Raw genomic sequence first — 23,050 nt, 5'->3', positions numbered from 1 at the left:
CCTCTTCTTCCACCTGCTCATCCAGTCAGCCACACACCTTCACCACCAACTTCAGCACAGCACGGGGTAAACGTCAGCAGGCCATTCTGAAACTCATATGTTTGGGGGACACCTCCCACACTGCACAGGAGTTGTGGCGGGGTATAGAACAACAGACCGACGAGTGGTTGCTGCCGGTGAGCCTCATGCCCGGCCTGGTGGTGTGCGATAATAGGCAAAATCTCGTTGCAGCTCTGGGACTAGCCGGTTTGATGCACATCCCTTGCCTGGCGCATGTGCTGAATTTGGTGGTGCATAAGTTCATTCGCAACTACCCCGACATGTCAGAGCTGCTGCATAAAGTGCGGGCCGTCTGTTCGCGCTTCCGGCGTTCACACCCTGCCGCTGCTCGCCTGTCTGCGCTACAGCGTAACTTCGGCCTTCCCGCTCACCGCCTCATATGCGACGTGCCCACCAGGTGGAACTCCACCTTGCATATGCTGGACAGACTGTGCGAGCAGCAGCAGGCCATAGTGGAGTTTCAGCTGCAGCACACACGGGTCAGTCGCACTGCGGATCAGACCCACTTCACCACCAATGACTGGGCCTCCATGCGAGACCTGTGTGCCCTGTTGCGCTGTTTCGAGTACTCCACCAACATGGCCAGTGGCGATGACGCCGTTATCAGCGTTACAATACCACTTCTATGGGCGATGATGGAAGAGGAGGTGGCCCAGGGGGAAGAGGAGGCAGAGGGGTCATTTTTAGCACTTTCAGGCCAGTCTCTTCAAAGTGACTCAGAGGGAGGTTTTTTGCAACACCAGAGGCCAGGTACAAATGTGGCCAGACAGGGCCCACTACTGGAGGACGAGGAGGACGAGGATGAGGAGGAGGTGGAGGAGGAGGAGGATGAGGATGAAGCATGTTCACAGCGGGGTGGCACCCAAAGCAGCTCGGGCCCATCACTGGTGCGTGGCTGGGGGGGAAACACAGGACTATGACGATACGCCTCCCACAGAGGACAGCTTGTCCTTACCTCTGGGCAGCCTGGCACACATGAGCGACTACATGCTGCAGTGCCTGCGCAACGACAGCAGAGTTGCCCACATTTTAACGTGTGCAGACTACTGGGTTGCCACCCTGCTGGATCCCCGGTACAAAGACAATGTGCCCACCTTACTTCCTACACTGGAGCGTGATAGGAAGATGCGCGAGTACAAGCGCACGTTGGTAGACGCGCTACTGAGAGCATTCCCAAATGTCACAGGGGAACCAGTGGAAGCCCAAGGCGAAGGCAGAGGAGGAGCAAGAGGTCGCCAACGCAGCTGTGTCATGGCCAGCTCCTCTGAGGGCAGGGTTAGCATGGCAGAGATGTGGAAAAGTTTTGTCACCACGCCACAGCTAACTGCACCACCTCCTGATACGGAACGTGTTAGCAGGAGGCAACATTTCACTAACATGGTGGAACAGTACCTGTGCACACCCCTCCACGTACTGACTGATGGTTCGGCCCCATTCAACTTCTGGGTCTCCAAATTGTCCACGTGGCCAGAGCTAGCCTTTTATGCCTTGGAGGTGCTGGCCTGCCCGGCGGCCAGCGTTTTGTCTGAACGTGTATTCAGCACGGCAGGGGGCGTCATTACAGACAAACGCAGCCGCCTGTCTACAGCCAATGTGGACAAGCTGACGTTCATAAAAATGAACCAGGCATGGATCCCACAGGACCTGTCCATCCCTTGTGCAGATTAGATATTAACTACCTCCCCTTAACAATATATTATTCTACTCCAGGGCACTTCCTCATTCAATACTATTTTTAATTTCATTTTACCATTATATTGTGGGGCAACCCAAAGTTGAATGAACCTCTCCTCTGTCTGGGTTCCTGGCGCCTAAATGTGTGACAGTGGCCTGTTCCAGTGGTGGGTGACGTGAAGCCTGATTCTCTGCTATGACATGAATACAGATTCTGCGCTGACATAAGGCCAGATTCTCTGTTACGGGACCTCTCTCCTCTGCCTGGGTGCCTGGGCCTAAATGTGTGACAGTGGCCTGTTCCAGTGGTGGGTGACGTGATGCCTGATTCTCTGCTATGACATGAAGACAGATTCTGCGCTGACATAAGGCCAGATTCTCTGTTACAGGACCTCTCTCCTCTGTCTGGGTGCCGGGGCCTAAATGTGTGACAGTGGCCTGTTCCAGTGGTGGGTGACGTGAAGCCTGATTCTCTGCTATGACATTAAGACAGATTCTGTGCTGACATAAGGCCAGATTCTCTTTTACGGGACCTCTCTCCTCTGCCTGGGTGCCTGGGCCTAAATGTGTGACAGTGGCCTGTTCCAGTGGTGGGTGACGTGATGCCTGATTATCTGCTATGACATGAAGACAGATTCTGTGCTGACATAAGGCCAGATTCTCTGTTACAGGACCTCTCTCCTCTGTCTGGGTGCCGGGGCCTAAATGTGTGACAGTGGCCTGTTCCAGTGGTGGGTGACGTGAAGCTTGATTCTCTGCTATGACATGAAGACAGATTCTGCGCTGACATAAGGCCAGATTCTCTGTTACGGGACCGCTCTCCTCTGTCTGGGTGCCGGGGCCTAAATGTGTGACAGTGGCCTGTTCCAGTGGTGGGTGACGTGAATCTTGATTCTCTGCTATGACATGAAGACAGATTCTGCGCTGACATAAGGCCAGATTCTCTGTTACGGGACCGCTCTCCTCTGTCTGGGTGCCGGGGCCTAAATGTGTGACAGTGGCCTGTTCCAGTGGTGGGTGACGTGAAGCCTGATTCTCTGCTATGACATGAAGACTGATTCTGCGCTGACATGAAGCCAGATTCTCTGCTATGGCATGAAGAGACTGATTCTCTGCTGACGTGAAGCCAGATTCTCTGCTATGGGACCTCTGTCCAATTGATATTGGTTCATTTTTATTTTTTTTATTTTAATTTTAATTCATTTCCCTATCCACATTTGTTTGCAGGGGATTTACCTACATGTTGCTGCCTTTTGCAGCCCTCTAGCTCTTTCCTGGGCTGTTTTACAGCCTTTTTAGTGCCCAAAAGTTCGGGTCCCCATTGACTTCAATGGGGTTCGGATTCGGGACGAAGTTCGGGTCGGGTTCGGATCCCGAACCCGAACATTTCCGGGAAGTTCGGCCGAACTTCTCGAACCCGAACATCCAGGTGTTCGCTCAACTCTATTCTAAACTTCTAAGCCTTGTAACGTCCCCGAAAAATAAAATGTCATTCCCAAAATGATCCTAACATGAAGTAGACATATGAGAAATGTAAAGTAATAACTATTTTTGTAGGTATTAATATGTATTATAGAAGTAGAGAAATTGAAACTTTATAAATAAAAATTATTATTTTTTTACTCCATTTTACCAGTGTCATGAAGTACAATATGTGTCGAAAAAACAATCTCAGAATGGCCTGTGTAACGGACCGTTTCAGCAGACAAGGGGTTAAAATCCGTTCAGGCGATAAGCCCCTTTCTGAGAGACAGGCACAGCTACTGCAGGATACACCAAACTCCCGAACTGGATACAAAGTAGCACTCCAAACTGGAACCTCACGAATAGCTGCTAGCAGACGAACAGGGATCAGCTTACACTTCTGGCAATCGGTCTTCTAACAGCATACAGTGAATCCCCCCAATAACGAGACAAGGCTCCGTGTTGAGGGTCAAGCAGTGGTCTGACTGTACTTCACGTACAGCCTCTTTTATTCATAAACCACAAACATAGTACTGCCCACAGGAATTTAAAATGCAACCAATCAGTAATTTACAACACATACAATGTAAGTACAGCCCATCTGGTGTACACGCCCCTAGGGGACCAGAATGAAGACTGTGACATAGGACAGATAAACAGCACTTAGGACACACAGACACAACACATCCCCACAATGCATCATGGTTTCCTCCTCTCTGCCCTCGAGACACCCGAGGCGTAATCCAATTATCTCTCAAGACAAAGAGAAGTCACCAATACACATGTGCAGACAATAGGACAGACATCACCCTTTAAACACACAATGGGACAATGGCACAATAGAAACACACCCGCATATTCCTCCCAAGCTGACAAGTTACACTTATTATAAATTGTTACAACTTTGTGAGTTTACATTGGCCATACATATAACTTACATTAATTTAAACAGTATAACTTGGGGACAAACCTATCCAAAATTCACTTGAATAGGTTCAGGGGTTTAAAAGTTAGTATATGGCCCATAATCCAGGGGCAAGAGGCCAGCAGCCAGTCCTCTCCAAAACCCAGTGGCGAGGTCGGTTTCGCCACAGCCTGGATAAGTCAAAGCGTTTTAAAGTTATCACCACAAAGTGACACTGGTCAGATTTGTAAAAATGGCCTGGTCCTGAAGGTGAAAATGAGCCCGGTCCTTAAGGGGTTAATCAACGTGAGCTTGTCCACATTGGCTGTGGACAGGCGGCTGCGCTTGTCTGTGATAACGCCCCCTGCCGTGCTAAACACACGTTCAGATAATACACTGGCTGCAGGGCAGGCCATCACCTCAAGGCGTAAAGGGCAAGCTCAGGTCATGTGCCAATTTGGAGACCCAGAAGTTGAAGGCGGCAGACCAGTCATTCAGTAGGTGTAGGCATGTGCACACATACTGCTCCACCATGTTGGTTAAATGCTGCCTCCTGCTAAGACGTTCCATATCAGCTGGTGGTGCTGGCTGTTGTGGCATGCCGACAAAGCTTTTCCACATTTTGGCTATGCTAACCCTGCCTTCTGAGGTGCTGGCGGTGCCCCAACTGCATTGGTGACCTCTTCATCTTCCTCTACCTTCGCCTTGTGCTTCCACTGTGCCCTCGCTTTCAGGTGGGAATGCCACCAGCAGCACATCTACCGGCGTGCGCTTGTACTCGCGCATCTTACGATCAGGGAATTAAGGACGGTACGTTGTCCTTGTAATGGGGATCCAGCAGCGTGGCCACCCAGTAATCAGCACAAGTTAGAATGTGGGCAACTCGGCGGTTGTTGCGGAGACACTGCAGCATGTAATCGCTCATGTGTGCCAGGCTGCCCAGAGGCAACGAAAAGCTGTCCTCTGTGGGAGGTGTATCGTCTGTGTCCTCTGTATCCCCCCAGCCACGCACCAGTGATGGTCATGAGCTGGTCTGGGTGCCACCCTGCTGTGAACAAGGTTCCTCCTCCATATCCCCCTCCTCATCCTCCACCTAGTCATCCTCCAGAACTATGCCCTAGCTGGACAATTGTGTACCTGGCATTTGTGGGTGCAGGAACCCACCCTCGGAGCCACTTGTGAATGACTGGCCGGAAACCCTACAAAATGATCCTTCCTCCTCCTCCTGTGCCACATCCTTTTTCATCATCGCCAGCAGCGTCTTTTCCAAGGAGGCATAGAAGTGGGATAGTAACGCTGAGAACGGCGTTATCGGCACTGGCCATGTTGGTGGAGTACTCAAAACAGCGCAACAAGGAACACAGGTCTCGCATGGAGAACCAGTCATTGGTGGTGAAGTGGTACTGTTCCGCAGAACGACTCACCCGTGCATGCTGCAGCTGAAACTCCGCTATCGCCTGCTGCTCGCACAGTCTAGCCAGCATGTGCAAGGTGGAGTTCGTCGCATATGAGGGCACGTCGCATATGAGGCGGTGAGCTAGAATGCCGAAGTTATGCTGCAGAGCCGACAGGCGAACAGCTGCAGGGTGAGAACGCCGAAAGCACGCACAGACGCAGCACTTTATGCAGCAGGTCTGACATATCGGGGTAATTTTTAAGGAACCTCTGCACCACCAAATTCAGCACATGCGCCAGGCAAGGGATGTGCATCAAACGGCTAGTCCCAGAGCTGCTACGAGATTTAGCCCATTATCGCACACCACCAGGCCGGGCTTGAGGATCGCTGGCACCAACCACTCATGGGTCTGTTGTTCAAGGCCCGTCCACTGCTCTTGCGCGGTGTGGGGTTTGTCCCCCAAACAGATACGTTTTAAAACTGCCTGCTGTCGTTTACCCCTGGCTGTGCTGAATTTGGTGGTGAAGGTGTTCCACTGACCGGATGAGGAGCCGGTAGAGGATGAGGAAGCGGAGTAGGAAGCGACAGGAGGCAAACTGAAGCACCCTGCAATCCTCGGCCCAGCCGCCACTGCATTTACTCAGTGTGCTGTTATGGAGATATAACATCCCTGACCGTACTTACTGGTCCACGTATCCGTAGTGAGGTACACCTTGCCACAGAGATGAGCAGCGCACACCTGATTTTGTCCCCCACTTGGTTGTGCAGGAAAGGGATGGCATGCCTGGAAAAGTAGTGGCGGCTGGGCACGACGTACTGTGGGACAGCCACCGCCATAAGGCTTTTAAAACTCTCCGTCTTCACCAGACGGAATGACAGCATTTCAAAAGACAGCAATTTTGAAATGCTGGCATTCAGGGCCAGGGATCGCAGGTGACCCAGGTGGTGGTGTTGCTGGCAGATCCTCTGTTTGCAGGGTGGCAGGTGGCACAGTTACTCCAGAGGTGGATGAAGAGGCCGAGACTGCAGCAGAAGAGGAAGCAGGAGGAGCCAGAGACCTTTCTAGGTTTTTAAGGTGCCTACTCCACTGCAGCTCAAGCTTTGCACTTCGATGTTTGGATGTTTGGTCATGCAGGTTATGCTCCGATGGAGAATGTTTATGCCTCGCTTCAGGCTCTGATTGCACAGCGTGCAAACCACTCGTGTCTTGTCGTCAGCACATTGTCTGAAGAACTGCCATGCCAGGGAACTCCTTGGAGCTGGCTTTGGTGTGCTCGGTCCCTTGCTGCGGTGGACAGTAGCAGGCATACTGTCTAGTGGAAGGCCGCTCTGCTTTTTCACCCTGCTCCCTCTTCTGCTGTGCTGGTGGCTCTGTGCGACCACCGCCTCTTCCTCTGAACTACACAGGTCACTCGCATGACCTTGATTCCATTTGAGGTCGAGGACCTCATGGTCCTCCTCTGCCTCATCATCTTTGAGCCAGTTTTCACCCCTGCCCTCCTTGTTAGTCTGCACACTTTCGAAAGCCCCAGCAGTTGGCACCTGTGTTTCGTCATCATCTGAGACGTTCTGCGATGGTCCTCCCATGTACTCCTCTTGAAACATAAGTGGTTGGGCATCGGTGCACTCAATCTCTTCCACTTCTGGGGCAGAGCTAGGTGGATGGACCTGGGAAACCCTGCTAACAGAGTCACCAAAAAGCAGAAGAGACTGCTGCATGACTTGGGGCTCAGACTGCTTGGCTGATTTACAAGGGGGTGAGGTGTAAGACTAATGGACATCGGCTGCAGGTGCCAACTCTGATCTTTCAGCAGGAGACTGGGTGGGAAACAATGTGAAGGAACTAGAGGCACGGTCAGCAACCCAATCTACTATTGCCTGTACTTGTTCTGGCTTCACCATTCGTAGAGCCGCATTAGGCCCGACCAAATACCGCTGCAGGTTCTGTCGCCTACTCTCACCTGAGGAAGGTGTTTCACTTGTGCGTGTAGCTGGCACAGATCGACCACGTCCTCTCCCTGCAACAGAAGCTCCACCAGCAGCACCACGACCTGGGCCACTTACCTTATTTGATGCTCTCCTCATATTTCTCAAATTTAGGATCTTGCCCAAAATGGCTGTTTTATTAATAGCAGAATAGAACCACAGTATGTAAAGGGTGTATCTCACACGTACAGCTGCAGACTAGGCCGCAATTAAAGATTTTTGCCCAAAATGGCTGTTTTTCAAATAACAAAAGAGAACCACGGTATCTAAAGGGTATATCTCACAATAACATATGCAACAAAGGCTGCAAAATAAAAAATTTTGTCCAAAATGGGTGTTTTTTTTAAACAGAATATGACAGCAGTATTTAACGCTTGAATTTCACACGTGCAGATGCAGCAAGGGCTGTAAAATTGTGTATTTTGCACAAAAAGGGTGTTTTTTTAAAAGCCAGAAAATTATAGCTGTATTTCTAGCTTAAATTGCACACTGACTAATCCTGCAAAGGCACAAGATGTTGGATATTGCCAAAAAAGTGTTTTTTTTAAAACCAGATTATTATTGCAGTACTTCAAGCTTGGATTTGAATGTCACAAAAGCACATATGCAGTGCTGGTGCACTGAGCTTGCATAAATTGGCCACCGCCGCCCACCTAACTGACTGATACAAGTTATTTTTCTCTGTCACTGGGCTCAGGGCAGGGTAAAAATATTGTGCACTGTGTAGTGTCCCACTAGGTAGGGGTGGGCACTACACAAGGGTCAATTGGGTCACGTGTTACTCCTACTCCTAAGGGACAGTGATATTATATGTAACCATGCATTTTAATGTATTTTCTATGTGCTTCTGTGTGTATTGTTCCCCTGTGACATGCATAGCAGGCCTAGGAGGGTGTAGTTAGGCATCCTAGGCACTAGAGGGAGATAGGGAGCCCCTAGTATAAATATTCAGGCCCAGACAGGGAGGAGTTGGTCTGTAGTCAGGAGTCTGTGGACACAGAAGTGAGAGGGCATCTTAGCCAGAGATATGCTGAGAGCCTCCTCCTGACATGCAGCTAGATAGTCGAGTCTTCTAGTTGCCACCAGGAGGCTAGTGAAGGACCATAGCCTGCCTGAAGTATTATTGAGATGATGGCACAAGAAGAAGTCACCCCAGTAGAAGAGATGTGCCTCCTGGGAGAACCCTGTAGTTACCCTCAAGCCAAGCAAGGCCAGTGTATCCAGCTAAGACAAGTAAGATGATGGGCAGAGGAGTCATTAACTTAATGCAAGGATAAATACGGGAGGAAGATTATTTGCAAAGGATAAAAGCCAGCATTTAGGCATCCGGGCCTTGGGATAGAAACCAGACAGGAGTTCTAAAGAATAATGTACACTATTTCTGAGGAGAAGGTACAACCTGATTCTGAGTGTGTTGTTGATTACCCTCTGAGTATCTTGCACAGAATTATACCTGACAGTATTTGGAATAAGCCTGCTTGTGAAGCACTTGATATAAGGGACTGCATTACCATCTTGTTGTACAAAGTTGGACTGTTAAAAGTAAAGCAACGTTTGGTTCACTATACCACCTGTGTACCTCACTTATTGCTATTGAAAACCGGTGTGCAACCGTTACAGGCACTGGCGTCACGATCCTTAAAGGGACCTTGCCCCAGGCACTCAAAACACCTGCAACATCCAGGGCACCTCATCCACCATCAGGCCTGGTCCCTACATACAGAGTGTGCCCCAGAGGAACTGTGTGTCAGCCTCTCCTTCACTGTCTCATGCCTTCCCAGGGTTCTCCTATGAACAGTGAGTAACCCTCGATTGCCCATAACCGTGACCTCACTTCGCAATACCCTGCAGGTCTGGCGTGCTGCAACTGCACCCACACAACTAATTCTATGTAGATCGCGGAGTTCAATTGGAGTCCTGATAATAGATTCTGTCCTATTCTCTCCCTGAAATCACCAGCAGCATCCTCTCCCTATACTAAGCACAGCAGAGTGACGTGCAGCGATACGTGACTCCAGCTTATATAGAGGCTGGGTCACATGCTGCACTGGCCAATCACAGCCATGCCATTAGTAGGCATGGCTGTAATGGCTTCTAAGGTCACACAGTTAAACGCTTGTTGATTGGCTGCTCTGCAGTCTTTCAAAAAGCGCTAAGAAATTGCCGAACACAGAACCCGAACTTTTACTGAAATGTTAGGGTTTGGATCCGGGGTCCAAAAATCCTAAAGTTCAGTACGAACCCAAACTTTACAGTTCGGGTTCGCTCAACCCTAGAGATGTTCATTTCATGAAATTCTGTGCCCTTTTTTTCTCTAAACATATCTTTGCTCAATGTGGTTAGAGTTGAGCAAAGCGAAAGTAGAATTAGATCTGAAGTTTAGGAAAAAAATTGATCCGCAACCAATTCAAATTTCCTTAACCCCTTAAGGACTCCGCCCTTTTTCACCTTAAGGACTTGGCCATTTTTTGCAAATCTGACCTGTGTCACTTTAAGTGCTGATAACTTTAAAACGCTTTTACTTACCCAGGCCGTTCTGAGATAGTTTCTTCGTCACATATTGTACTTCATGACACTGCTAAAATTGGGTCAAAAAAGTTAATTTTTTCCATAAAAAAAATACCAAATTTACCAAAAATTTAGAAAAATTTGCAAATTTCAAAGTTTCAGTTTCTCTACCTCTGTAATACATAGTAATACCCCCACAAATTGGGATGACTTTACATTCCCCATATGTCTACTTCATGTTTTTTTATCATTTTGGGAATGATATTTTATTTTTTGGGGATGTTAAATAGCTTTGAAGTTTAGAAGCAAATTTTGAAATTTTTCAGAAATTTTCCAAATGCCACTTTTTAGGCTACTTTCACACTTGCGTTCGGGGTTCCGTTTGAAGGCTCTCACAAGCGGCCCCGAACGCTCAGAATGCATCAGTTTGGCACCGTTTGGCCTCCGTTCTGCTCAGCAGGCGGACACCCGAACGCAGCTTGCAGCGTTTTGGTGTCCGCCTGGCCGTGCGGAACCAAACGGATCAGTCCAGACTTACAATGCAAGTCAATGGGGACGGACCCGTTTGACGTTGACACAATATGGTGCAATTGCAAATGGATCCGTCCCCCATTGACTTTCTATGTAAGGTCAGGAGTCCCTATTAATATACCATTAGATCTGAGTTTTCTCCAATCCGATGGTATATTTTAACTTGAAGCGTACCCATCACCATGGGAATGCCTCTATGTTAGAATATACCATCAGATTTGAGTTAGATCGTGAAACTCAGATCCGACAGTATATTCTAACACAGAGGCGTTCCCATGGTGATGGGGACGCTTCAAGTTGGAATATACTAAAAGAACTGTGTACATGACTGCCCCCTGCTGCCTGGCAGGTGCTGCCAGGCAGCAGGGGGCAGACCCTCCCCCCCCTCCCCTGTATTTAACTCATTGGTGGCCAGTGCGCCCCCCCTCCCCCTCCCCCTCTGTTTTTAACTCATTAGTGGCCAGTGCGGACGGCCCCCCCTCCCTTCCCCCCCTGTTTTTAACTCATTGGTGGCCAGTGCGGCGGGCCCCCCCCTCCCCCCCTAATTAAAATGACCGACCCCCCATCATTGGTGGCAGCAGAGAGTTCCGATCGGAGTCCCAGTTTAATCGCTGGGACTCCGATCAGTAACCATGGCAACCAGGACGCTACTGCAGTCCTGGCTGCCATGGTTACTTAGCAATTTTAGAAGCATTATACTTACCTGCGATGTCTGACCGGCCGGGCGCTCCTCCTACTGGTAAGTGAAAGGTCTGTGCGGCGCATTGTGCTATAAGCAATGCGCCGCACAGACCTTTCACTTACCAGTAGGAGGAGCGCCCGGCCGGACACAGACATCGCAGGTAAGTATAATGCTTCTAAAATTGCTAAGTAACCATGGCAGCCAGGAATGCAGTAGCGTCCTGGTTGCCATGGTTACCGATCGGAGTCCCAGCGATTAAACCGGGACTCCGATCGGAACTCTCCGCTGCCACCAATGATGGGTTACTTAAAAAAAAAACTAAAGTCCATTTCAGTAAACCCCACTGTGGGAATCTGGATTCCTGGATTGCCAACAAAATCCGGAATCTCGGGCTCAAAATCCACTGGGGGACACCAGCTAAGTTCACCGGCAGGGGGCTCCGGGGCGCTTATTTGGTGGGCCGGGAAACCAATACGAGCCCCAGGGCGGCTCGTACTAGGGTGGGCCACAGGGTCCCTAGCATGTGGGGCCCCTGGCTCCGCCTGACGGCGTCTCCGCCGCCTTGGGGGCTCATCGTCATCAGATGATGATTAGGAGGATGCGGATGACAAGAGGAACGTGAGGTCATCCTCATCCTCACTGGGGCTCTCGGAGTCTGAGGCAACCTGGGCGTATGCCTCCTCCACCGAGAACATCCGGCGGGCCATGGGTATGTATGTGCGTGTGTATGTGCGTGCGTGTAAACCTTTATTGTATGTGTGTGTGAATGGGGGCACGGGTGTTCGCGTACTAAAAAGTAAAAAATAAATAAATGGAGAAGTGTTAGAAAAAAAAATAAAGTTCAAACTTGCTGATCAGCAGTGGGGCGGGCGATGCGCTAACAGTGGCCGGATGCTAAGAGTGCCGGCCAGTCAGCGCACGCAGAAAAAAAAAAAAGTACTGGTTGGGGGGAGGGGGTGGGGGCTGGCTCACTGGTGGGGGGGGGTCTAGGGTCTGAAAGCTGATAACAAAAAAAAGGTTTAGATAGAAGTGATTTTGAATTTTTTTTTCCTAACTAACTTTTCCCTTCTATCCCTGCCTAACGGTGCCTCTCCCTCACGGACTCTAACGTACCTGGAGGGCGATGGGTGCAGGAGGGTGATGGGTGCCGATTAGGGGGGGATCTCAGGAGCCTGGTGAGGATGGTGCTGCAGGGTGCTGGTGCAGAACAGGAAGAGGAGGGGAGAGTGTGTAATCACGCCACCGATCGCAGTCTTTTTCCGGTTCATCGGGTCACCGGAGACCCGAATGGACCGGAAACGCAGCAAACCGCAGGTCTGAATTGACCTGTGGTTTTCTGCGATCGCCGATACGGGGGGTCACATGACCCCCCCTGGTGTTGTGACAGGATGCCAGCTGAATGATTTCAACCGGCATCCTGTTTAGATTAACCCCCGCGGCGCCGCAATCGCTATTTAAACTTAGGACGTACCGGTACACCCCGAGTCCTTAAGGATTCGGAAAATAGGGCGTACCGGTACGCCCTAAGTCCTTAAGGGGTTAAGCTTAGTGGTAAAAAAATATTTTTTTCAAAAACAGTGGCTACAAATGGTACAAAGCGATCGTAAGAAGCCCGCGAACGCAAGATCATCCATAATGTCGTACAGACAGCTAATCCACAGCTAACCAGCCTCTGTGATGTCACAGCCCTTTAAAAGCCTCATCCGTTGCAGCCATTTTACAGTCAGCTGAGCATAGGGAGAGACGTGACAAGTGCTATGGACAGTGTTCAAGAAAGCCTTTAATTCTAGAATATTGGATAGGGAGAGTGCAGGGTAAGTGTAGGGAGAGAGTTTTCAGACACTGTAGGGATAGCATAGAGAGACTGCACCGACAGTGCAGGGAATATAATCTGAAGGGATCCATAAGAAACAGCACAGTTTGCATTAATCCCTGTGTAGGGCACAGAGCTATCCAATTTAACAGCGTCTACCTTGTTTAATAGATAACCAGTTCAATTAGACCTAGATTCCAAAATTGGGGTGAATAACCGGTCAAATTCTACTGTTAGTGGGGTGCCAACCTTGATTAATACATAAACAATTCTATTAGACCTTGATTCTCAAATTGCGGTGAATAACCTGCCTTGTTCTACTGCTATTGGGGTGTCCATACTGACATATAAAAAACGTAATTTACATATACAGTTACCATACAGTATGGCCGATAGACAGTTGCCAAGGTCCTCCAAAGGAACCATGAGAAACAGCAGCAGAAGAGGGGGGAGGTGGTATCAGCAGCTGTAGCAACAGGCCAGAGCTTCCACCGTCATCCAATGGTTGTGTTTTGATGACCAATCCTGCAGTAATTGAATAGGTGACTCATCATCTCAGCTGACATCAGACACCCACAGCCAGGAGTCTGTGGGTTCCTCTGACAACACAGTTGGCATGGCCCCGAAACAAGCTCTATGTCCTCATCTGTCCTGAACCTGCCCCTTTCCTTTGCGGTTCTTTCTGCAAGACAAGTAACGTATGCCGCCGGCTCTGCTCCGTTTTTCAGCGAGGACAAGCCTATTGAGGACAGTCACCAGCTGCTGGTCAGCCCATATTTGGAGAAGAGGTCCGCTGCTTCCTCTAGTAGGTGTGCAAGTAGAGAGGACAACAGTCGCATGGGAGCAGGTGTTGAGGGGTCAGGGACGCAGCCAAGAGACTGGCGAGGGCGACATAAGCGAGGAGAAGACAGTGGATGATGTAGCCAATAGCACGTGGGAGCTGGGCAAAGAGGGGGCTTCAACATCGGGGGTAAGAATGGCAGCTTGTCAGTGAGATAGCAGCAGGGTGGCAGCGTGCCGCTGAGCCAGCAGGGTGCAAGCGTGGCCATGAGCCAGCAGGGTGGCAGCCAGGGGCAGGCTGGGAAGGGGACAGGGAGGCAATTGCCCCCAGGCCGCCCGGAGGTATGTTAAAAACGTCCGCCCGCTGAGCACCAGAGGACCAGGAAGCGGCAAAATGACTTGATGAATATTCTAAAAAAACAATATATAGCACTATATTGAATATATTTGTTTTTTCGAATATTCTAAAGCAAGAATATATAGCAATATAGCGAATATTCGAAAAAAAACTAATATAGAGCAATTTAGCTAATATAGTGCTATAATCTTTTTTTTCAATAGTTGCATTTTTTTCCCAATCTGAACTTCAGATAAGAAAAAAAATTAGAACTATTAGACAAATAAGATTATAGCACTATATTAGCTAAATTGCTTTATATTTGTTTTTTTTTCGAATAGTCATCATTTTTCCCATTTAAAGTCATGATTCCTCCCTGCTTCTTGCTTGTGGGCCAATGAGTCATTGGCCCACAAGCAAGAAGCAGGGAGGACTAATGTTTTTACAGGGCAATTGAAAAATTTGCGATAAAAATTTGCTTTATGAAAGTCTGCATTACGAAAATTCGCAATAAAAAAATTCTTGAATATTCGAAATTACGAATATATATCACTATATTCTAAATATTCACGAATTTTCGAAGTACCTATATTCGCGATAAAAATTCGCAAATCGAATATTCGTGATCAACACCAGCTGTCAGCTGTGCAGGGCTGCGCACAGGCATAAGGCGCTCTCTGATGTCACGCTGTGCGCAGCCTTCACAGCACAGCCGACAGCAGAAGGATGCAGATCGCGTTGGAGGAGAGGAGCGGCGGCGTCCAGGAGCAGGAAGGGTAAGTGTTTTATTTTATTTTATATTTATGAGGCTGATGGACACTTCTGGAGGCAGATGAGAGGCTGCTGGGGGCTGAGAAGCTACTGGGGGCTGATTGAGAGGCTGCTGGGGGCGAATTATTACTACTAGGAGGCATTATGCGGAGCTTTACTACTACTGGGGGGCTATGAGGAACATGATTACTAGTATGGGCACTATAGGGGCATTATTACTACTAAGTGTGCTCTGGCAGAGAATTATTTCTATTGGTGGGATTTTGGGGAGCACTGTTACTTTGGGGGGCACCCTGGCATAGTATCAGCTTAGCACAATTATTTTTGGGGGACATTATCTTTATACTATTAGAGCTCTGTGTGCCAATAATTGTTGAAGGGGGCACTATCTGTGTGGTAGTAGTATTTCCAGGGGGACTGTTTCTGCAGTATAGTATTGGGGGTGGCAGGAAAGGGTGTTCAGAAGATGTGAAGATGATGGAAATGTGGGAAACTAATGTCTGTTAATCTCTGCAGAGACGGGAGATGGCTGAAAAATCATCATGGCAGTCTGATCTGAATGGAGAAGATAAAGAAGTAGAACGTCTACAACAAAAGGTGACATCACTGGATGTAAGAGGTATGGGGCACTATGTAGGAGAGGAGACGCTCCGGCCCCTCCCCCTGCCATTTGCAGAAGGAGGATTCAGAGCTGGGTGAGGATGGCCAAAGGGGGTAACAGGCCATTGCGGGTGGCAGATGTCAACAATGTAATTTTAACTGTACAGTGTTTGTTGGGAGTGGCCTATTATATGTAAGAGGGGCTTTTAATAATGGGCGGGGCTAAATGGGCCACGTGACTGGATTTGCCCCCCAGGACTAAGGCGGTGTGAGACCTGGAGCCAAATGTGCCTGCCAAATGTGCCTGCAGTAGACAGTCTGCTACTCAGGAGCCTACCTGTCTGAAAAAACTAATAATAATAATAATAATGAAAAAATAGCGGTGCATGGCTCAGAGGCAGCAGCAGGCAGTGGCCACGCAGTGGTGGGGGAAAAATGCCATACTTGTCTGTGTGAGAATTTTTTATAAAGTAGCCAGAGGACAGTGGCCGTATGTAGGATCTGTGGGCAGAAAGTGATGCACAGCCAGGGTGCCATTGCTGGCACCATGGCCCAGCAGCAACACATGGAGCATCACCATAAAGTGGCATGCACAACAATCTTCATGCACTCATCCAACAGCGCAGAAGCTAAACATGCTCCTGGCCAAATTACTGGTACTACAGTCCATCCCTTTCCATGTGGTTGACTCTGCACATTTCAGGGAACTGATGGCTTGTGCTGAGTCGCTACTTATCTGCAAAAGCTATACTAGCCTTGCAGAAGGAAAGTCAGTGCTTGAGCCTGTCTGCATCTGGTACAGTTCATGGCGGCAGCACCAACATGTGGAGTTGTAACTATGGTCAAGTACAATATATGTCCTTTATGGCCCACTGGGTAAGGCCTCATGCACACGACTGTTGTGTGCATCCGCGGCAGTTGTTCTGTTTTCCTTTTTTTTTTTCGCGGACCCATTGACTTTCAATGAGTCCGTGGAAAAATCGGAAAATGCACCGTTTTGCAGCCGCATCCGTGATCCGTGTTTCCTGTCCTATTTTTTTGACGGACAACGGTTCACGGACCCATTCAAGTCAATGGGTCCGTGAAAAAACACGTATGCACACAAGATTGCCATCCGCGTCAGTCATCCTTGTCCGTAGGCTACTTTCACACAGACGGATCCGCTGATCCGTCTGCATAAAAGCTTTTTAGATCGATTTTTCACTTAGTGAAAACTCAGATCCGACAGTATATTCTTCAGAGGCGTTCCCATGGGGACGCTTCAGGTTAGAATATACTAAAAGAACTGCGTACATGACTGCCCCCTGCTGCCTGGCAGGTGCTGCCAGGCAGCAGGGGGCAGACCCTCCCCTCCCTCCCCCCCTGTATTTAACTCATTGGTGGCCAGACCCCCCCTCCCTCCCCCCCCTGTATTTAACTCATTGGTGGCCAGTACGGCCAGCCCCCCCTCCCTCCCTTGTATTTAACACATTGGTGGCCAGTGCAGCCGGCCCCCTCACTTGTATTTAACACATTGGTGGCCAGTGCGGCCGGCCCCCCCTCCCTCCCCCCTAATTAAAATGACCAACCCCCCATCATTGGTGGCAGCGGAGAGTTCCGATCGGAGTCCCAGTTTAATCGCTGGGGCTCCGATCGGTTACCATGGCAGCCAAGACGCTACTGCAGTCCTGGCTGCCATGGTTACTTAGCAATTTTAGAAGCATTATACTTACCTGCGATGTCTGTGACCGGCCGGGCGCTCCTCCTACTAGTAAGTGAAAGGTCTGTGCTGCGCATTGCTTATAGCACAGACCTTTCACTTACCAGTAGGAGGAGCGCCCGGCCGGTCACAGACATCACAGGTAAGTATAATGCTTCTAAAATTGCTAAGTAACCATGGCAGCCAGGACTGCAGTAGCATCCTGGTCGCCATGGTTACCGATCGGAGTCCCAGCGATTAAACTGGCACTCTGATCGGAACTCTCTGCTGCCAGCAATGATGGGGGGGTCGGTCATTTTAATTTGGGGGGCAGCCGCACTGGCCACCAATGTGTTAAATACAAGGGAGGGAGGGCGGGCCGGCCGCACTGGCCACCAATGAGTTAAATACAGGGGGGGGGGAGGGGGGTCTGGCCACCAATGAGTTAAATACAGGGGGGGAGGGAGGGGGTCTGCCCCCTGCTGCCTGGCAGCACCTGCCAGGCAGCCGGGGGCAGTCATGTACACAGTTCTTTTAGTATATTCTAACCTGACGCGTCCCCATCACCATGGGAACGCCTCTGTGTTAGAATATACTGTCGGATCTGAGTTTCACGATCTAACTTAAATCCGATGGTATATTCTAACAGAGGCGTTCCCATGGTGATGGGGACGCTTCAAGTTAAAATATACCATCGGATTGAAGAAAACTCTGATCCGATGGTATAATAGGGACTCCTGACTTTACATTGAAAGTCAATGGGGACGGATCCGTTTGCAATTGCACCATATTGTGTTAACGTCAAACGGATCCGTCCCCATTGACTTGCAGACATGCATTGTAAGTCAGGACGGATCCGTTTGGCTCCGCACGGCCAGGCGGACACCAAAACGACATTTTTTTCATGTCCGTGGATCCTCCAAAAATCAAGGTAGACCCACTGACGAAAAAACGGTCAAGGATCACGGAACAACGGAAATCCATTTTGCAGACCGCAAAAAAAAACGGTCGTGTGCATGAGGCCTAAATGTGGTTCTGGCCCAGACACAACAGCAATGGGACATTTTCTGCGTTCCACCAACGGTCCGTATATGGAACCATTCATTTTAATGGGTCCGCAAAATATACTCTGTGCTGTCCACATCAGTTGATCCGTTCCGTGGCCCTGCAAAAATTATCCTGTCCTGTCCTATTCTTGTCAGTTTTGCGGACAAGAATAGGCATTTCTGTAATAGGCCTCCTGTTCCGTTCCGCAAATTGTGGAAGGCACACTGGCGCCATTCCGTGTTTTGCGGATCTGCAATTTGTGGACCGCAAAAAACTACATGGTTGTGTGAACGAGCCCTTGCCGTGCTAAATACACCCTCCTTGTTCTGCAAAGGCAAATCATCACCTCATATGCAACGTTTCCACACATTGGAAATCCACCCTCCACATGTTGGACTAACTATATGAGCAGAGGAAGCCGTGAATGATTTATTGATGATGCAGATGGACAGGGGTACTCCTCTGTGTAACTTCGAGTGGAAGCTCATGTGTGACACCAAGACACACATCCTGAGTTTAACCCCTTAAGGACACATGACGTACCGGTATGGCATGTTTTTCCGAGTCCTTAAGGACACATGACCTACCGGTACGTCATGTGTTGTTCCAATCACCACCGCCACCTGGTGATCGGAACAAGGTGCCTGCTCAACTTCCCCGTGTCGGCGATCGCCGCAAACCGCAGGTCAATTCAGACCTGTGGTTTGCGGCTTTCTATAGTGCGGCGGCGGTGCCATCGAGTCCCCATGGGGCTGTGGGGGGGCGGGACCCGATGGCATGGAAGGCAGCGCGATGCCTTCCTGAGGCATCTGCGCTGCCTTCCGGTGAAGAGCCTTTGAGATCCAGCCCCCTGGATCTCACAGGCCCCGGAAGCTGTATGAGTAATACACACAGTATTACTCATACAGCCAATGCATTTCAATACAGAAGTATTGGAATGCATTGTAGAGGAATATACCCCCAAAAGTTCAAGTCCCAAAGTGGGACAAAAAATAAAGTGAAAAAAAAGTTGAAAAAAATAAAGTTTTCCCCCCCAAAAATTTAAAGTTTCAAGTAAAAATAAACAAAAACTTCATTTTCCCAAAATAAAAAAATATACATATTAGGTATCGCTGCATCCGTATTGACCGGCTCTATAAACATATCACATGATCTAACCCCTTAGTTGAACACCGTAAAAATTAAAAAATAAAAACTGTGCTAAATAAACAATTTTTTTGTCACCTTACATAACAAAAAGTACAACCGCAAGCGATCAAAAAGGCGTTTGCCCACCAAAATAGTACCAATCTAACCATCACCTCATCCCACAAAAAATGAGCCCCTACCTGAGACAATCGCCCAAAAAATAAAAAAAACTATGGCTCAGAATATGGAGACACAAACATTTTTTTTGTTTGAAAAAAGCTGTTATTGTGTAAAACTTGCATAAATAAAAAAAAAAAGTATACATATTTGGTATCGCCGCGTTTGTATCGACCGGCTCTATAAAAATATCACATGATATCACACATGATATCACATGAACACCGTAAAAAATAAAAACTGTGCTAAATAAACAATTTTTTGTCACCTTACATCACAAAAAGTGTAATAGCAAGCGATCAAAAAGTCACACGCACCCCTAAATAGTGCCAATAAAACAGTCATCTCATCCCGCAAAAATCATACCCTACCCAAGGTAATCACCCAAAAACTGAAAAAATTATGGCTCTCAGACTATGGAAACACTAAAACATGATTTTATTTGCTTCAAAAATGAAATCATTGTGTAAAACTTACATAAATAAAAAAAAATATACATATTAGGTATCGCCGCATCCGTGACAACCTGGTCTATAAAAATATCACATGATATAACCTGTCAGACGAATGTTGTAAATAACAAAAAATAAAAACTGTGCCAAAACAGCTATTTCTTGTTATCTTCACAAAAAGTGTAATAGAGCAACTAAAAATCATATGTACCCTAAACTAGTACCAACAATACTGCCACCCTATCCTGTAGTTTCTAAAATGGGGCCACTTTTTGGGAATTTCCACTCTAGGGGTGCATCAGGGGGGCTTCAAATGGGACATGGTGTCAAAAAAACCAGTCTAGCAAAATCTGCCTTCCAAAAACCGTATGGCATTCCTTTCCTTCTGCGCCCTGCCGTGTGCCCGTACTACAGAATCAGGGCCATAAATATTGAGTTTGGTTTGGCTGTTAACCCTTGCTTTGTAACTGAAAAAAAATATTAAAATGGAAAATCTGCCAAAAAAGTGAAATTTGGAAATTGTATCTCTATTTTCAATTAATTCTTGTGGAACACCTAAAGGGTTAACGACGTTTGTAAAATCAGTTTTGAATACCTTGAGGAGTGTAGTTTATAGAATGAGGTCATTTTTGGGTGGTTTCTATTATGCAAGCCTCGCAAAGTGACTTCCAACCTGAACTGGTCCCTAAAAATTGGGGTTTTGAAAATTTCTGAAAGATTTCAAGATTTGCTTCTAAACTTCTAAGCCTTGTAACATCCCCAAAAAATAAAATATCATTCCCAAAATGATCCAAACATGAAGTAGACATATGGGGAATGTAAAGGAATAACTATTTTTGGAAGTATTACTATGTATTATAGAAGTAGAAAAATTGAAACTTAGAAATTTGCAATTTATTACACATTTTTGTTAAATTTGGTATTTTTTTATAAATAAAAATGAATTTTTTTTACTTCATTTTACCAGTGTCATGAAGTACAATATTTGATGAAAAAACAATCTCAGAATGGCCTGGATAAGTCAAAGCGGTTTAAAGTTATCAGCACTTAAAGTGACACTGGTCAGATTTACAAATCTGGGTTAAGAAGGAAAAAAAAAAAAAACACACTCCCCTTGAGCTACCAGCTTGATGAAAGTCTAGCAAAGCAATGAATGGGGAGATCTCTAGATCCATGTGTGGTACAGGGCTGGTTCTAGCTTTGTTAGAGATGTATTAAATGATCTCCAATTTTCATTTTTTTTTACATTAGTCGACTCCTTTAACTGAAAGACAGGTCACATGATACTTGTGAGGGTCACATACCTGACATCACGTTTACTCCTATCCAGCTCTCCAAGGAATGCATTTTACAGGACTAAAAATGGGCTATACATTTTTTTTTTTCTTTAGGCCTCATGCACAAGACAGTATTTTTTCACGGTCCGCAAAACGGGGTTCCGTTGTTCCGTGATCAGTTTCCGTTTTTGGTTCCGTGTGTCTTCCTTGATTTTTGGAGGATCACCAGACATGAAGGAAAGTGAAAAAAAATCTAAGTCAAGTTTGCCTTGCAAATGATAGGAAAAAAAAAACGGACGCGCATGACAATCTTGTGTGCCTCCGTGTTTTTTCAAGGACCCATTGACTTGAATGGGTCCGCGAACCGTTGTCCGTGAAAAAAATAGGACAGGTCCTATTTTTTTGACGGACTGGAAACACTGATCACGGACGCGGATGACAAACGGTGCATTATCAGAGTTTTCAACTGACCCATTGAAAGTCAATGGGTCCGCACAAAATCACGGAAAACTGAACGGACACGGAACACAACAACGGTCGTGTGCATGAGGCCTTAGGGAGAGGATACTGTGTGGATATAATAAAGGTCTGCGAGCAAAATTTTAAATGGATGTATATTAGAAAATTACTCAACATCCTGTTCTATAAATAAATGCAATCATTAAAACTAAAATACTTCTTTAACCACATTGTAACTAAATTCTTACCAGTTTGATAATTATTTAGGGTTGTGGCCTCAGCAGCTCACTTTCTACCCAGGTCACAAAGAAAGTTAGATGAATACCTGTAAATGTGAACATTGTAAATAAACGATTCTCAATTTACCTGTCTGAGCAGTCCAGGTAATCATTTTGAGACTCCAGACTCCGATCTCTGCATACAAGGTTTGAATCAAATTTGTGTGGCTTCACATCAACTGAAAGACTACAGATATTCGGAGAGCTTGGATAAACATAACCAGAGGAGGCCATGACTTGAGACTAAATGGAGAAAGAAAAAAAAAAAAAAGAAAAAAAAGCTGTAAAACACTTTTATAAAACCACAAAGAAAATAAATGAAAAACTTTCCTGCCTTGAGTTAAAGTATAGTATACAAATTCGGTAGATTAAGTCGTCACCAGGAAAAAAATAATTAAATAAAAAAAATAAAATGTAAAAAAATTTAAAAAAAAAGGAAAAAAAAGGCTTCTATTTGGTCCTTCTCGATAGCCGGAGATATATGCTCGCCCAGCCAATAGCTGCAGTGGTGACCCCTATCAGCCAATGACTGACAAAGTGGCAATTTTATGGAAAGTACCATGGCGTAAAGACCAGCAGGGGCCCAGGAGGTGTCATAATATGCACTCAGCCTTCTTAAAATAATTTTATCAACAGTACACTCATTTAATGTTGACCAGTCACAACAATACTTAAAGTACACCTGGGTCACCACTTCTATAATCTAGATATGCATTAAAAACCAAAGTACCCTCTTGTAATATAACAAAATATAGGTAAGGCTTTGTACACAAAACATTCATTGCTTCCATTTGAGTATACACTCAAAACGTATACATCTGATGGAGGCCTTTGACAGAAGCCATACAGTATCAGTCAACCAAGGGCACAAAAAAAAAAAACATGGTTTGATTTAGCAGTTGCCCTCTGCATAGAACAGCTCAGTCTGCACGGACAGATGCATATAAATAATTGCACATAACTTCAAAGCCAGTAAAACTAATCCTTTATAAAAAATAAAAAAATAAATGTTTTTATGTTTACCTTTTTAGTCCAGATTGTTTAAACA

The 23,050-nt window shown here is 47.1% G+C and overlaps 1 protein-coding gene across 1 annotated transcript in view; it reads right to left on the bottom strand.

Annotated features, from left to right (window-relative positions):
* Window positions 1-22,236, bottom strand: part of LOC120990940 (la-related protein 6-like) — a 135,233-nt gene extending 112,997 nt beyond the window's left edge. The window contains exon 1 of the mRNA XM_040419832.1: window positions 22,091-22,236. Within this exon, the coding sequence (XP_040275766.1) occupies window positions 22,091-22,236 (146 nt within the window). The remainder of the gene's footprint in view (window positions 1-22,090) is intronic.
* Window positions 22,237-23,050: the final 814 nt, after the last annotated feature.

This window comes from Bufo bufo, chromosome 2 (genome assembly GCF_905171765.1).
Source record: "Bufo bufo chromosome 2, aBufBuf1.1, whole genome shotgun sequence".
Classification (NCBI taxonomy): Eukaryota; Metazoa; Chordata; class Amphibia; order Anura; family Bufonidae; genus Bufo; species Bufo bufo.
This window is presented reverse-complemented; position numbering and strand designations above follow the sequence as displayed.